Here is an 18,247-nt window from a genome sequence, read left to right as displayed (position 1 = left end):
GGAAGCCATGCGATCGCATGGCACCATATTGCTGGCCAAGTCTATATAAAAGCTCGACTTCGGTTCTGTTTTCTCGCACACATATACGATACATCTTATATTTATTATTATTATTATTATTATTATTATTATTATTATTATTATTATTATTATTATTATTATTATTATTATTATTATTATTATTATTTTTATTATTAAGATTAATGTTATTATTAATCTAATTATTATTAGTAATATTATTAGTATTATACATAAAATACTACGACGAGGTCATGAGCGTGTCACTTTCAAAATAGATTTATGAGCGGGATAAAGCTAAGAAAATTATGGGTTATTGCCAAGGAGGTTATGGGTAATGTTCGGGGGTATATTTGTGAATCAAACCTAGTGTTTATCATCTCCGTTACATCTACGTACCTTCCTACAATATTAAATCACAATATTGATATGTTGAGATCTACGGGTATTTGGTAATCCGAGTTTCGATCACATTTTGGTGAACGACTTTATATGCTGCTAAGGTGAGTTTATAGATCCCCTTTTAAATGCTTTAAATATTTTGGGCTGAGAATACATGCAATTTATTTTAAACGCAATGGATACAAGTACATACTTAATTCTACACTGAGTTTGAACCGAAAATCCCTTAGCTTTGGTAACTAGTAACTGCCAGTTATAAGAACTGGTGGGCGCGAGTAGTAGTATATGGATCCATAGGACTTGATATCCCCGTCCGAGCTAGAGCACTAGCCTTTTAATGGACGTATGCTATTTGAGAAGCATACACGTTGGTTTGCGTGTATTATTAAGATGATTATACAAAGGGTACAAATTATATATACGCTAAGTTTAGTTACCAGGGTGCTCAATCTTGTAGAATATTTTGATAAACGTTTCTGGATGAAACAACTGAAATCTTGTGGTCCACCTTTATATACAGATTATGCGAAACACTAAAACTATGAACTCACCAACCTTTGTGTTGACACTTGTTAACATGTTTATTCTCAGGTTTCCTAGAAGTCTTCCGCTGTTTGCTTAGATGTTAGACAAGCTATGTGCATGGAGTCTTACATGACATATTTTTCAAGGAAACGTTGCATTCACCAAATCATCACCATCTATCTTATTTGGACTGCATTGTCAACAGAATTACTATTGTAAACTATTATTTACGGTGATTGTCTATATGTAGAAATCATCAGATGTCGAAAACCTTTGATTTAAATATTCATTTATGGTGTGCCTTTTCAAAAGAATGCAATGTTTACAAAACGTATCATATAGAGGTCAAATACCTCGCAATGAAATCGATGAATGACGTGTTCGTCCATATGGATTTGGAGCGATCGTCACACCCGCGCGGTCGTTTTTAGTCTGATCGATGGCTCTTGGTGGCTCTCTGTTAGGTTCACGGCAGGCGCTTGATGATTTGGTGCTTGTTGGCAGGGATAGGTTGTTGGGGTTTTATATTGAAACCTTGGGATTTTGGTTGTTTGGCATTCGAGGTATGGTTGTTCTGGTGGTCAGTCGCTGAGGATTGGTTAGAACTCGGTGGCTTATGTTATTATATGTTTGTTGCTCATTAGCGAACGGTTCGTTTGAACGTAGGTTCTTGCACAACAAATTGTTTGGATCTGTATGATTTGTAACCCTTTTTAATCATTTGATCTTTCTCTCTCTCTCTCTCTCTCTCTCTCTCTCTCTCTCTCTCTCTCTCTCTCTCTCTCTCTCCCCTATACATATATTCGGTTGTTTTCCGGTCTGTCTTTGGTTGTTTGTATTTTCTTGTTTATTTGCGGTTGCGGTCGACGTTTTCCCAGTCGTCGACGCTGGTTATTTATTTTTCTTTGTGTAGTGCAATCGGTAGTTAGATTCCTTTGTTGGAGTATTAGACAATTTTTATTCCGAGCAAAGTGTGTCTCCCTAGTTGGTGATTGAGACCGTTTGTTTTAGGTTACAACATACTGTCGCTTGTTTTCCTTGATTTGGTTTTCCCTTTGTACGACTGTAGTTATTGATCTTCGAATTCGATAAAGGTTATCGTTTTTTTTTTCTTTTAAAATGAAAAAAAAATTTGCTCAAAAGACAAGTGTTTGTACTACCAAACTAGTACCAAACTAGGGTCACGTAGTACTTGGTAAAGTGTTGATAAAGGACATAATTACATGGCTAGTGTATGATATTTGTCTCAAATTATTAGTCGTTTCGTTAAAGATTTGATTTTATGTGAATCATCCTTGCAAATGTGATGTAGATCGTCTCGTTAAAGATTTGATTTTCTGTGAATCATCCCTTGCAAATGTTATGTAGATCGTCTGTCAGTCATACGCCTATTAATTATTATTGTAAAAGATTGGTAAGGGTGTAAATTGTCAGGGACCAAATGTGTGAATATTCGAAGGCTCTTATTATAAAGGTTTATGCCCCTCAACTTGAATCTTTAAAATGTGCGGTTTGGAACCAAATCGTTTCATGGGCCGAATAGTCGAATGGCCCTTTGGGTATTTTGGGAAACTAGGAAAAAGTGAAATAATTGCCATTTGCAAATATGACCCATTTCAATAATTTTTTTATGGGCAAATATTATCGATCAACCGTTACAAAATGCAAGAATCGCGTGGAATGGTCACGAGGTACACGGTCTTGTATTGATCGTGTTTTGGTGAATGAAGAGTGGATTGATTGCTGTCCTGCTTCGGTTTTATGCAGTGGCGAAAACAGGAATTTTTTTCACCCGGGGCGAAATTTTTTTTAAAGCATATCAATTTTTTTGTGGTAAAATATAGAGTTTTTGGGGGAAAATATGGTGATTTTTGAGCAAAATGTGGAGGTTTTTGGGCAAAATATGAAGGTTTTGGGGCAAAATACGGAGGTTTTGGGGCAAAATACGGTGGTTTTGGGGCAAAAGATTTTTTCCACCGAGGGCAAAATCGAAAAACCCAAAATTTTTACACTAAAAATTGCAAATCGACTGGGGGCATCTGCCCCCCCTTGCCCCATGCTATTTCCGCCACTGGTTTTATGGGTACCAAACGCTAATCTTCGCTAGTTACATCAACTTCATATTTGATTATCACAACCTTGGCTTTTGATACAAAATGCTTAGCGCGAGGATTACAAATGTTGTGCATCATAGATAATTTTAATAGTTCATGTCGTGTTTGGTATAAATGGCTTGGAGGTTTCAAGGTCTTATGTAACTTCTCATGTACATTTTAGGCTTTTCATTGTTTAGATGAAAAGTTCCCTCAAGGTCTTTGTAACAGTCCATGTACATTTGATAAATCTAATGGTGAATTTATCATATTTGAAATTATGTTAGGTAATAAAGTTAGCCGAATTTTCCACATCTACAAGACTACAACAGACCAATAGATATCAATTCGATTACATGTATAAAAGACTATGAGCCATATACAGCTATAGCGTATATACATAGTATATGTGTGTTTCTGTTCATGTTTTTGAGGATAATACATATAGAGGTGATTTGGATAAATATGTAGGAGGAAGTTTGAGAACTATGAATATAGACCGAAGAATGGTTTCCAAATTCGCAAGAAATCGCGGCATATATTTACATTCCCGACTCTTCAAGGAGTTTGAGAATGTTATGTTCAGGTGCACTGATTGATGGTAGTATCATGCGATTTGTTCGAGGTCTTGATTTCATTCTGGGTGTTTCGGGTTGAGGTGGGCCCCCTGCTTCTTCCTCCGTTATGGACAAGTCTGCCCTTCTCTGCACCCCTGCAGATACACGCTCTTTCCATATTCTTCCATCCTTTTATGCAACAATACAAATACTCAGTTAAAAGTCTCAAAATTAACTAGTAGTAAAAGTAAAAGATCCATAAATACATTTTTACAGTTTTAGGATGAAAATAAATCAACAATTTTACATCAAATGACCATTTAATCCTGCCAAAATGAACTTTTTTACATCCGAGTAAAACATTTGCTCTCCGCGGGTAGCCTGAACATGAAAATCTTATTTGTTTAACGTTTAGAGTGATATTTTGTGCAAAATTACTTGACTCAAAAGGTAAAAAAAAAAAAAAAAGCACTCTATATATGAAAAGTTCACAGGAGCAGCTCCACATAAATAATTAACAAACACAAGATTTTAAATCAAATAGTCAAATAGAATAATAGAAAGAAAGGAAAAAAAAAAAAAAAAAAGGATCAGCAAAATCTGATTGTTTCTTGATTATTACAAAAACTCAACATATTTTTTAACGTGTGTAGAAGCAGGCAGTGGTACAATTGAAGAATAGAGAACCAGATGATTTTGTAAGCAAATGAAAAAATAATATATTATTGGACGCTTACATTGAGAATTGAAGGTTCGGGCAACGGGCACTGGATGGGTTGATCAACATCAAGAGGCTCAAGAGGATGCTCAACGGGCTTAAACTCAACGGCTACTTCGATTCCATGATGAGAAGTCGACATAACTCCTGCAACGTTACTCATAGTTTCTATAACCACTGTATCTTGGGGAACAATCTCCCTTTCATCCTTCATGAGATTAAGCAACCAAACATATAATCAAAAATACAAGTCAATAAGCCCCATATGAACAGCCAACGAGTAGAAAAACTTGTTTGTCTAGTGGCGGATCTAAGAATCGTAGTCACTAGTCATGGGTGTCACTAGTTAAAAACTCAAGAAAATTTACACTATCCGATAGTCTCACCCAAACAAATTTACACTATCTATTGCTATCACTAGTTAAAAGCCCAAAAAAATTTCCACTACATCGCGTATTTCACTTGTAGCTCAGTGAATGAATACTAGAACACCGCCCCTGTTCGTCTGACACTAAAATTTATTACAAACAACTTCAAGTAATACAAATAATCTGGTCGCCTCGAGATTGGTTGGTTCGCAAAGCGGGTCGGTTTATAAAAAAAATATGGTTACCGATTTCAAACTTGATGCTAACTGGAACCCCTAAATAAAGTATATACTAATTAATGAATACAGTATATGATTCAATAAGCCAATATTCATCCATAAATATCAATACTACAAGTTATACTTTAACAAACTTATTGTAGTGCTCAGTAACAAAATTAGCAAAATCACAACTTCTAATTTGTGCATCCATAACGGATGCAAGTATGCAAATTTGTGCATCTACTATCTTAATTTTTAAACTTACAGAAACATCCTTATACACAAATTTGAGAAACAAAAATGTCACTTATAAATTTCTATACTAACATGATTAAAATATATAAATTTTGAGTGTTCTTACATTTCTTTCTTGTCCATATTTACTTTAACTATAATCTCATATGACCACCTGAAGTCAAATATGATATATAGAGAAAAATGAAAAGTTGACTTCAAATGTTCAATTATTTCCTGACCACAAAAATTGTAAACTGGAGAACCAAAGTAAAGATAATCTTCAACCAGTTGACTAATCAAAGTCAAATTTCAACCTTTCCAAAATGTCAACCATGAATCAAAAACGTAACTGTAAATTAAAAAGAAAATTAGAAAAGGTAAATGGGGTAATTGTTTGCTTACGATTGCAGCAGTACTTTGTGACCGACGATGAGCACCGTATTTGCTGACAGAAAACCTTGAAAATAAACCCACCATCGTATATTAATTTATTTCTTCTGGTTATGAATCTTGGTAGTTATTTTTAATATATTTGTTTGCTGTTAAAAAAGATATGAATATGGTTGCTTTAATTTTCAGCAAACAAACAAAGTAACAATACCCACAATCTTTGTATTCTTTGTATCACATAAAATTAAAATTTAAAATTAATTATATTTTGTAGATGAAAGATAAAAAAGAGGGATAGTGAGAAAGGGAGGTCGTATAAAATATTGGAGGGACGGTGGGTGGCTTAGCTAGGTGGTTTTAGTTGGATTCTTTCTGTCATCTTTCTATTTTTTTCATTTTTTTTTTTTTTTTTTTTTTTTTTTTTTTTGGTGATATGATATACAATACGTTTTCATGTCCATGTGTTACGTAGGTTTTGAATATCAACTATAATACGTAATTACGTACATCTAATGTAGCTTAGTTGTTGTTTGGTAGTTACATCATTACAAGAAAAAATAGCTTTAGTAACTATCACTAAACAGTAAAAAAAATAGTCATCAGGTCACATTAGTGACTAAAGTATGTTAGTCACTTTTCATTATTATCGGTTTGTCACAAAATATAGTAAGAGACCAATTAATTATGGTTACTAATATTAGAGAGGAATAAAATAGTCACTAATATTTACTATTTGTGATCAAAAATTGGTCACATTTTTCTTGTTATAGACAATAAAAAAATCCCTAATTCCTTATTAGAGACCAAAACATAGTCACAATTGTTAATCAAACATGATCATAATTTTTAATCTTCCATAGTGACATAATATGATACAAAATTTCATATTATGTCATACTCCGTAATTATTTTCTAATTCAGTTAGAACTCAACTTATATATCAAACAAAAGCATCTCATTTCTAAATGGGCAAATTCCATTAAAACGTAATTATTTTGCACGGTTTTCCTATTATAGGTAATATATTTAACTTCACACCAAAAAAAGGAGGATGTTTTTAAAAGTTAATCAAAAAAGGGGCCTCGTTAACTTTCTTCGTTAAATCGTGACCTGACTTGTTAAATCATGACGTGGCTTTCCACGTCACCATTTTTTTCCACGTCGGATTTCGTTTTATGTGGCGAGTTGTATGTAAACGAGCATCTGAACCCTAGATCCCCAATTTCATTACGTTACAAAAAACGTGACCCTAAATCCCCAAATTTATTATTATACAAAAACGCAACCCTAAATCCCCAAATTCACAACCTTAATCGTATGAAATGTCAATTAACACCTGAGATTGTGACTGAATGTCCTTTAACATAATTGAACGGATCTTCTGTAAACCTTCCACCGTAGCGAACAAATACTTTACATAACTTTGAAGAAGGTTCCATGGAGATTTACGGTTTTGATCTGGTGCGAATTTCAGGTAATTAAGGTATCAATTTGAGACGTTGCAGCAATTTAGGGTTTAGATAATGCGAATTTAGGGATTTAGCAATTTAGGGATTTAGGGTTCTGACGTTTTGTATCTAAATGGTATAGACATACCTCGCTAAAACAAAATCCAAAGTGAACAAAATGGTGACGTGGAAAGCCACGTCATGATTTAACAAGCCATGTCACGATTTAACGAAGAAAGTTAACGAGACCCTTTTTTTGATTAACTTTTGAAAACGTCCTCCTTTTTTTGATGCGAAGCTAAATATATTATCTATAATAGGAAAATCATGCAAAATAGTTACCTTTTAATGGAATTTTCCCTTTCTAAATTGTACAAACAGTATGATAATTTCTAATCTACCATACATCAAGCTAACAACAATGAACACACCATAACCTTTTAAACATATAATCCTTGTTAAATAATATAAATCAAGTTTATTTCTTTTTGTTTTAGATTCTCACTTACGGTTTGATCTAGTTTAATTTGCAGGTTTAATTTTTGGATTTGTTATGCTAAAGCTTGGAATTGTTAGTGGCTAAAGTTGGATTTTTCATACTTGATTTGTTGCTGTTTAGAAGTTCAAGTGGCTCAAGTCTAAAAGATAAAAGTTGGAGGGGTTGTTGTGTAATTTATTACGTTTAGTCGGGCAAGTCTCATTCCAGGATAAAACCCAATTTTTATGGTTTTCTTTCATGTTATCATCTGATTATCATCTTCATCCGATTGTGTAACGACCCTGGTTTTTCCAACGTTTAATTATTAATAATTTATTATTAATGCTTGTGCTTTACTAAACGTGTTCTTATACATGTTACTTGTTACCGTATTTAACTTTTCGTGACCCGATTTGTCTTTGTGACACACGTACTTTTCACGAATAATATTTTCGAATATTATTTACACTCATGATTAATTAATATTGATCATTTTTAATTAACTAATGTTACTAGTTAATTACTTGGTGTGACGATCGCTCCAAATCCATATGGACAATACGTCATTCATTGATTTCATTGCGAGGTATTTGACCTCTATATGATACGTTTTGTAAACATTGCATTCTTTTGAAAAGGCACACCATAAATGAATATTTGAATCAAAGGTTTTCGACATCTGATGATTTCTACATATAGACAATCACTGTAAATAATAGTTTACAATAGTACTTCCATTGACAATGCAGTCAAAATAAGATACATGGTGATGATTTGGTGAATGCAACGTTTCCTTGAAAAATATGCCATGTATGACTCCATGCACATAGCTTGTCTAACATATAAGCAAACAACGAAAGACTTCTAGGAAACCTGAGAATAAACATGCTAACAAGTGTCAACACAAAGGTTGGCGAGTTCATAGTTTTAGTGTTTCGCATAATCTGTATATAAAAGTGGATCACAAGATTTCAGTTGTTTCATCCAGAAACGTTTATCAATAGATTATATAAAAATGGATCACAAGATTTCAGTTGTTTCATCCAGAAACGTTTATCAATAGATTCTACATAACAGAGCACCCTGGTAACTAAACTCTAACGTTATAATGATAAATACCCCATTCGTTTTAATACACGTAAACCAACGTGTCCTAAACTCAAATAACACACGTCCGTTAAAAGGCTAGCGCTCTAGCTCGGACGGGGATGTCAAGCCCTATGGATCCATATACTATTATTCGCGCCCACCAGTCCGCATCCTATGTACTGGCAGTTACTAGTTACCAAAGCTAAGGGATTTTCGGTTTAAACTCAGTGTAGAATTAAGTATGTACTTGTATCCATTGCGTTTAAAATAAATTGCATGTATTCTCAGCCCAAAAATGTATATTGCAAAAGCAATTAAAAAGGGAGTAAATGAAACTCACAGTTTAATATTGATATACAATATTGCAGGAAAGCACGTAGACGCATCGGAGATGATAAACACGAGGTTTGATTCACAAAAATACCCCCGAACATTACCCATAATTTCCTTGGCAATAACTCATATTTTCCTTAACTCTAGCTCGCTCGGAAACTCGTTTTGAAAATTACTTGGACAGCACTCCGTCGTAATATTTTATGTACATTATTATTTTTGTATCGCAAAAATAATAACACTAATAATAAAAAAATAATACGATTAATAATAATCTTATTAATAATAATAATAATAATAATAATAATAATAATAAATAAATAATATTACGGAGTATATATATTTGTGTATGTGTGTGATTTTAATCGAGCGAAAACACTGGAATTTATAGAAGTGGCCTGACAAACACTGCCATGCGATCGCATGGGTTTGAAGGCCTGTGGCCATGCGATCGCATGGCCTCCCCTTGCAGCTCACATATTGTTTGTCATCAAGCTTGTCGACATATTTTAAAAATAATATATATTATATATAATTTATATTAATTATATATATAATATATTATATTCACGTGCATAGTTGACTTGTAATTTTCGTTCCGATAAGTCGTACGTCGTCACTCGACTTATGTCCCGATTTCGATTTTTCGAACGTCCTATCGTATACTGAGAAAACTTGTACTTTAAGTTTCGTGAATCGTACCTTTGTCAAAATATAGTCTTAAATCATCCATAAACTATACCACTGTAGCAAAGTTACTGTAGTATAAACTATTTTACTTTAGCAATTCACTGTAGCAAATAGTGATTTTCGAAAACACTGTAGCATTTTGGGTACTGTAGCAATTTGAAAATGTTACTATCGTTTACTAAATAACTTGAAATTATATATATGTATATATCTTTTTAATATACATAAATCAGTTGTTAAATACACATTGGAAGTTATTTATAAATAATTTTTAATAATAAATATTTCAACTTATCATATATATTCAAATAGATATTTAAACCAATAAGTTTAATGTACGGTATCAAATAATTAATACATTGTTACCTTTTCAAGTTATAGTATATATGTATCTATTTACATATAATTGTTCGCGAATCGTCGAAAATAACCGAAGGGTATTTAAATATATAAAAGTAGTTCAAAAATTTTGAGATTCAATTTTACAGACTTTGATTATCGTGTCGGAAATGTTAATCATACAAAGATTAAGTTTAAATTTGGTCAGAAATTTTCGGGTCATCACAGTACCTACCCGTTAAAGAAATTTCGTCCCGAAATTTGAGTGAGGTCGTCATGACTAACAAAAAATGTTTTAATGACGAATATGAGTTGATAATAGAGTTTTATCTATGTTTGAATAATATGGATAAAATAATCCAATTACTCGAAGCGTATGAGAGAAGTTATCGTAATCAAGTGAAATGGAGAATAGAGATGCGTCTTATCTCTTGATGTAGTAATGATTGATTTTCGGATTTTAAGGAATAGAAAATCTTCATAATTTAAATAAGATTTGATTTTTCGGAATTTGCGGAAATTAGGATTTTCTTTGATTAAATGCGTAATCTGACTCTATTACTGCGTCCGATATTTTGCTATAAATTGACCTCTTCCGTTTCATTTATTTTCAACACTCCTATAATCTTCTTTCTTATTTCATACATCCCAATAGATTGTGAAAATGCTTAATCCAGTTCTGATTCTTGATATTTTCCTGGCTATCGTATCCTTCATTCTTCTTTTTCATCTGCCACCAGAGGAAGTTATTTTCTTCTACTATTACCTTGGGGTTATAGTGTTTTTCATTCTCCCGTGTCTTTATATTGCTATACGCATTGATATACACGGTTTGTAATTTCGGGGTTGTTATCGGGCTTTATATTCTCCATTATATTTCGGAGCTTCATGCTTTCGTTTTCTCTTCCTGACCTTAAGTCAAGCGGATAATGGTCCAGAATTCGTAGGTATGAAGTTTCAGATGAACATAACTAATGTTCTAAGAAAGAAATGGTAATAGCACAATATGACTTGTCAAATTACCAGAATACCTCGAAAAAGACCGAATCATTAAGAAAATATTTTCTTGATATTTTTAGAGATTATATAGAATGAAAGAGTTATGTAACACGGTTCATGATGAGGGTATGATATGTGAACCTTTATCACGTTCCATTAGAAACTCAGCATGACTTACTGTAATATAATCACGTTGATCAAGTGTCATTATATTATATTAACTCATGCTTCAATTCCCAACATTACTTTAAAACATTTATATTTTAAACTTGAAAGTTTCAGAATTTAGAAACTAAAATAGTTTCTTTTATGGTGTAACACAGATATCGTAAAGAGAAAATTGATTTTCGATAAGAATGATTATGAAATTATCTCCAGAAATGTGGAGGATATTTATAATGAAAGATACGATGATATCTTAGAATTTCTAATATCAGAGGATGATGCAGAAAATCTGTCTGTGAAGGTTTAGAATAAGAAGTAAGGTTCTTACTAATGGTTTCAGCAGTCACTGAGTCATTTGGATTCTTTGAAGGCAGGTTCAGTCTTTGTAATTTATCCACAACCTCTTTCATACTTTACTCAATCCGTTTTTCAGTTCCAAACCTTCTCTTTTTCTCAGCTTTACCACCATACTATTCTTTATTATCAAACTTTTGACTGTTAAGGTCGTTTACAGTTTTTGCTGCTTCATCAGCATTTTTCCACTTTCAGAGAACTAGTTCATAGTTTGTATGTTTTTCAGAAACTTCACATTCGAAGTATGTAAGTCTAGAAGTTGGATGTTATCTATATATAACTCTTGTCGTAGAAAATGCTGCGAGATTCAAAATACTGATTGCTAATTCTCGGTGGTTGGTATGCCAATTATTGTTACAAGATGTGGATGAGTACATGATAGGATTTCAATGAGTATAAGGACTTTTCGAAAGGTCAAGGATTAATAAAGTTGTTGGTAAATTTACTGCTAATGTGGTGGAACATGAAAGGTTCCCCAGTAACGAAAACGTATATGCCAAAATTACAAGTCTGAAAGGTCATCATTGACTGGTTGAATGGTTGATAATACTGGATACTTTGAAAAGGAATTGCAAGGTTATTTTCGGTAAAAACAATGCTAAGGGATCTTGCATAGTTTTGAAGTCAAAGTATAGCTTTGAAAGATGTAAAGATCTAAGAATGATGTCACCGGTTCAGAGTTATGGCTTGGATTCTGATCCGTCGATATCAGAATATGTGATTGAATTTGTATGAAATGATTGTGTATCATTGTGAAGATAGTGAGTATAGTTAATGATTTTTGAATCAAAATTGAAGAATGTACAGTGTAACATATTAATTGTGAACTTAAATATTTCTCGAGTAGTACCTACCCGTTAAAGATTTCACAATTAATACTTTGTACAAAAGAATTTTTTTTTTTATTACCGTCTTTATGAAAATATATGTATGTATATTTTTTTTCAAATCTTATACAGATTTAATGAGTTAATATCATATTAAGCTCATTTGATTTTTGACTTGACTTAGAAATGATTAATCTCTAAAACATTAAAGATTACATAATCTTTGCGGAGTATTTCGCTAATGTAATCGATACTCCATTATTTATTCTTATTTCTTGGTGAAGGATGTTGATGCTTGTGGAATCTTTGTGAACCTTACAAGGCACATATGATGTTTTCTGGAAAGTTTCGAGTACATCGAAAATGAAAATGTAAAATCAATTATGTAATTGAATAATACACTTGGTTTATTATGAAATGGAATTCATTAAGTTGAAACAGAGATTGTAGTTAACAATGGTTAAGTTGTTAAGGAAGGATGTACATCATTGCATATTAGTAATATGAACTAACCGAGTAGTACCTACCAGTTAAGATTCACACGTAATAGCTTAGTACGAAAAGATTTATTTTGATTTCAAAATTCATATATATTAAATATGCATAAAATTTCTTCAGGGGAAATAAGTTAATACTTCATCGGTTATTGTTGCTGGTATTTCTTGGTAACTACGATGCGTATGACGTTGATGTTCAAAGTACATATGGTGATGTTGAGGCTTGCGGTGCGGATGTTGTTGGTGGTGGTAATGGTACTGTTGGTGTTGTTGTCGGTGGTACTGTTGATGCCGGAGATTCTGCTGGTGCTTGTAACCTTTGCACCATATTCTCCAAAGCCACTACCCGAGCGCGAAGCTCGTTGACTTCTTCTACTACACCGGGATGATTGGCGGTTCGGACGAGCGGATGAATAAGATCCAGAATTTGAGAGAGTATATGATCATGACGAGATATTCTGGAGATGAGAGAGAAAATGGTATTACGAACAGGTTCGCCGGTAAGTGCTTCAGGTTCTTCGCCAAGAGGGCAATGTGGTGGATGGAAGGGATCGCCTTCTTCTTGTCTCCAATAATTAAGTAGGCTGCGAACCCATCCCCAATTCATCCAGAATAGGTGATGGCTGATTGGTTGATCCATTCCGGTTACACTGTCTTCGGAATTCAGGTGAATATCCATATCGGAATAGCTGTCGGAGTTTAAGGAATTTGAACTAGATACGGGATCCATCCTGTATAATTAGAGAGATGATTTTTGATTTGAAATAGATTATAGAATTTAGATTGGTACTCTTCAATACATAATTTACATATGTATATATAATACCAAAATTCCATAAATCACGGAGGAATTTTCGGAAGATGTCAGGAAAAGTTTACAGTAACAGATATGCTAAGATATGAATTTTGTCTATACACTATCTATGCAATCAATGCAATAAGATGCGTTTAGACTTAAGATGATAAACATGTAATTTCCGACAAGAAATGATAAGCAAAAATTTTGACATGCAGACACGGTCGAAGTCCAGACTTACTAATGCATCCTAACAACTATCAGTTAGACACACTCATGCAAGACCTGGTTCGCTAGGACCAACGCTCTGATACCAAATGTGACGATCGCTCCAAATCCATATGGACAATACGTCATTCATTGATTTCATTGCGAGGTATTTGACCTCTATATGATACGTTTTGTAAACATTGCATTCTTTTGAAAAGGCACACCATAAATGAATATTTAAATCAAAGGTTTTCGACATCTGATGATTTCTACATATAGACAATCACTGTAAATAATAGTTTACAATAGTACTTCCATTGACAATGCAGTCAAAATAAGATACATGGTGATGATTTGGTGAATGCAACGTTTCCTTGAAAAATATGCCATGTATGACTCCATGCACATAGCTTGTCTAACATATAAGCAAACAGCAGAAGACTTCTAGGAAACCTGAGAATAAACATGCTAACAAGTGTCAACACAAAGGTTGGCGAGTTCATAGTTTTAGTGTTTCGCATAATCTGTATATAAAAGTGGATCACAAGATTTCAGTTGTTTCATCCAGAAACGTTTATCAATAGATTATATAAAAATGGATCACAAGATTTCAGTTGTTTCATCCAGAAACGTTTATCAATAGATTCTACATAACAGAGCACCCTGGTAACTAAACTTTAACGTTATAATGATAAATACCCCATTCGTTTTAATACACGCAAACCAACGTGTCCTAAACTCAAATAACACACGTCCGTTAAAAGGCTAGAGCTCTAGCTCGGACGGGGATGTCAAGTCCTATGGATCCATATACTATTATTCGCGCCCACCAGTCCACATCCTATGTACTGGCAGTTACTAGTTACCAAAGCTAAGGGATTTTCGGTTTAAACTCAGTGTAGAATTAAGTATGTACTTGTATCCATTGCGTTTAAAATAAATTGCATGTATTCTCAGCCCAAAAATGTATATTGCAAAAGCAATTAAAAAGGGAGCAAATGAAACTCACAGTTTAATATTGATATACAATATTGCAGGAAAGCACGTAGACGCATCGGAGATGATAAACACGAGGTTTGATTCACAAAAATACCCCCGAACATTACCCATAATTTCCTTGGCAATAACCCATATTTTCCTTAACTCTAGCTCGCTCGGAAACTCGTTTTGAAAATTACTTGGACAGCACTCCGTCGTAATATTTTATGTACATTATTATTTTTGTATCGCAAAAATAATAACACTAATAATAAAAAAATAATACGATTAATAATAATCTTATTAATAATAATAATAATAATAATAATAATAAATAAATAATATTACGGAGTATATATATTTGTGTATGTGTGTGATTTTAATCGAGCGAAAACATTGGAATTTATAGATGTGGCCTAACAAACACTGCCATGCAATCGCATGGGTTTGAAGGCCTGTGGCCATGCAATCGCATGGCCTCCCCTTCCAGCTCACATATTGTTTGTCATCAAGCTTGTCGACATATTTTAAAAATAATATATATTATATATAATTTATATTAATTATATATATAATATATTATATTCACGTGCATAGTTGACTTGTAATTTTCGTTCCGAAAAGTCGTACGTCGTCACTCGACTTATGTCCCGATTTCGATTTTTCGAACGTCCTATCGTATACTGAGAAAACTTGTACTTTACGTTTCGTGAATCGTACCTTTGTCAAAATATAGTCTTAAATCATCCATAAACTATACCACTGTAGCAAAGTTACTGTAGTATAAACTATTTTACTGTAGCAATTCACTGTAGCAAATAGTGATTTTCGAAAACACTGTAGCATTTTGGGTACTGTAGCAATTTGAAAATATTACAATCGTTTACTAAATAACTTGAAATTATATATATGTATATATCTTTTTAATATACATAAATCAGTTTTTAAATACACATTGGAAGTTATTTATAAATAAATTTTAATAATAAATATTTCAACTTATCATATATATTCAAATAGATATTTAAACCAATAAGTTTAATGTACGGTATCAAATAATTAATACATTGTTACCTTTTCAAGTTATAGTATATATGTATCTATTTACATATAATTGTTCGCGAATCGTCGAAAATAACCGAAGGGTATTTAAATATATAAAAGTAGTTCAAAAATTTTGAGATTCAGATTTACAGACTTTGCTTATCGTGTCGAAAATGTTAATCATACAAAGATTAAGTTTAAATTTGGTCAGAAATTTTCGGGTCATCATACTTGGGCTTTGTTTATTTGATTTGTTACTTACTTGGACTTGGGCTTTTATTAATGTACATGGACTTGAAAGCCCACTCTACTCTCTTAATGGACTTGTAAGCCCATCTTACATGCTAGTATTTCATTAATGATAAACTAGATACATTAACTTAAGTTGGAGACTAGTTACATGTACACTTACACCTCATTCCCATACCAATTTGCTTTAATACCATTTCAAGTTAACACCTTCTCCCCATGCATGAAAGCAAGCTTGTGACCTTCCCTCTTTTGGCTCCTCCAAACCGTCGGCTACCTAGGGGGTAAAGGGGAGTTCAATCTTTTTTTTTTGGTTACTTATTTGCAAGTATTATCTCACATTTACACACACATACTTGCACACTTTCATTTACTCTCCATTTTCTCTCAAACTTATAAGTAACAAGGCTTCATTTTCTCTTCTTTTTCTTGCTCTAAAACCGAACCATAAACATAAGCATCATCATCATTTGCTTGTTTTATTACTTGTTCTTTTGTTGTTGTTGTTTACTTACTAGTTGTAAGAATCAAACTTTCTAGTTTGTTCTTCATATTATCTTGTTTATACAAGAACAAACAAGAACCAAGGAGGATCAAGTTTATAGTTTGATTCCTCCATAAAACTTGTTAAAAGAAAAGTTCATGAGTTTTAATCATACTTGTGTTCATGTTTGTAAACTTAAGGTTTACTTTCTTAAAGATCAAAGCCTTGACTTGAATCTTTCTAAGTATGAACAACCATGAACTTATTATTTGTAGATTTAGTTTATCTCTTCATTTTATGTACTTTAAAGTTGTGATGTTATTAATTTGGTCAAGTATTACTAGTTAATCTTGATCTCATATTTCTTGAAACTAAAAGTTAACTTTATAAGTTCAAGAACATGGAAGTATAACTTTCTAGTTATAACTTCATATACTTGTGTTGGATCTAAGCTTCTATAGCTTATGATCTTCTAATTTTGTTGTAAATAAGAGCTTACAAGCTTACATACATTTTACTAGTTGAAAATCTAAGTTTCATAACTTATGGTTTCATTAAAGTGAAGATCCAAGTTCTATAACTTAGGATCTAACTTAAGAACACTAGATCTAGTCTTTCTAGTCTAGGATCTTTAAGATCTAGCTAAGATCTCGATCTAGACTTTCTAGTCTAGGATCTTTAAGATCTAGCTTAGATCTAAGTTCTACAACTTAAGATCTTGATTATTTAGTTTACTTTCAAGTTTGTAGCTTAATATTACTTTTATAACTCATGTATGTGTCGGATCTAAGATCTTGATGTAACTTTGGTTCATCAAACTACTTACAACACTTAAATGAGTTGTGCTACTTATCTTATACTTACACTAGTATTATGATGGTCAAACCTTGGTTAAGATGATGCAAACCTATCAACGAGTTGTACACTTGAAGCTATACGCATCAAGGATGAGAACAGTGATGAGCATCAAGCACCAAGAACCCACCGGAACACCTTTCTCACTGTTTTCTGGGTCTTATCAGACCACCTGGGCTAGGGTAAAGTTGATTTTCAGTTATTTCGGTTCGAGTAGATGATTTTTTGTTTAGACCTCGTCTTAATCTGAGTTACAGTTTAGGATCTATGGCCCTCCGAAAGTCACTACGCCCTATTAACGTTGTGCTAAAATTTCTGACCTACTCGCACTTAAACCATCACCACGGTCAAACGAAGACGAGTTTGGTTCTGGAAATTAGTCAGCCTCTAGGGGACTCATATACAGAGCCATGGCCACTGGTCTCACCTTATTTCAGTTTGTATAGAGGTCGGGGCGACTGAACGAAGTCAGCCTTTGTTTCAAAACCTAGTCTTGACTTAAAAATTACTTTACACTTTTTGTTTAATGATGAATGATGATGGTACTTAAGACCTAATTTACATACTTTTAAACCTTCTGGAACGATTTACTGACTTAGTAACTTTTGACTTAGGTTGAGGACCTTCCGGACCAACCTCTTGCTTACTATTCCCGCGTATCGACTTTTACTACTTTCCACTGTGAGTTATAGCATCCCTTTTTACTTTAACTATTTTGGGAACTGAGAATACATGCACATTTTACGTTTTACATACTAGGCACGAGTACTTAAACTTTATATATGTGTGGGTTATACAACGGCATAAACTTTCCCCTTAGCTCGGTAACGTTTAGTCATTGGTCTTTGAACCGGTGAACGCGAATCTTAGATATGGGTCCATA

General features: G+C 33.1%; 1 protein-coding gene across 1 annotated transcript; it reads right to left on the bottom strand.

Annotated features, from left to right (window-relative positions):
• Positions 1-3,354: 3,354 nt before the first annotated feature.
• LOC139898522 (uncharacterized) lies at positions 3,355-5,917 on the bottom strand. The gene is made up of 3 exons (XM_071881275.1): positions 5,542-5,917; positions 4,333-4,521; positions 3,355-3,784 (listed from the first exon to the last, which is right to left on the bottom strand). Exons 1-3 carry the CDS (start codon positions 5,614-5,616, stop codon positions 3,581-3,583), a joined length of 468 nt encoding a protein of 155 aa, XP_071737376.1. The 5' UTR covers positions 5,617-5,917; the 3' UTR covers positions 3,355-3,580.
• Between the last annotated feature and the right edge of the window lie 12,330 nt (positions 5,918-18,247).

Source organism: Rutidosis leptorrhynchoides, chromosome 3 (assembly GCF_046630445.1).
Source record: "Rutidosis leptorrhynchoides isolate AG116_Rl617_1_P2 chromosome 3, CSIRO_AGI_Rlap_v1, whole genome shotgun sequence".
NCBI classification, from domain to species: domain Eukaryota; kingdom Viridiplantae; phylum Streptophyta; class Magnoliopsida; order Asterales; family Asteraceae; genus Rutidosis; species Rutidosis leptorrhynchoides.
The sequence above is the reverse complement of the archived record's forward strand: the minus strand, read 5'-3'. Positions and strand labels throughout refer to the sequence as shown.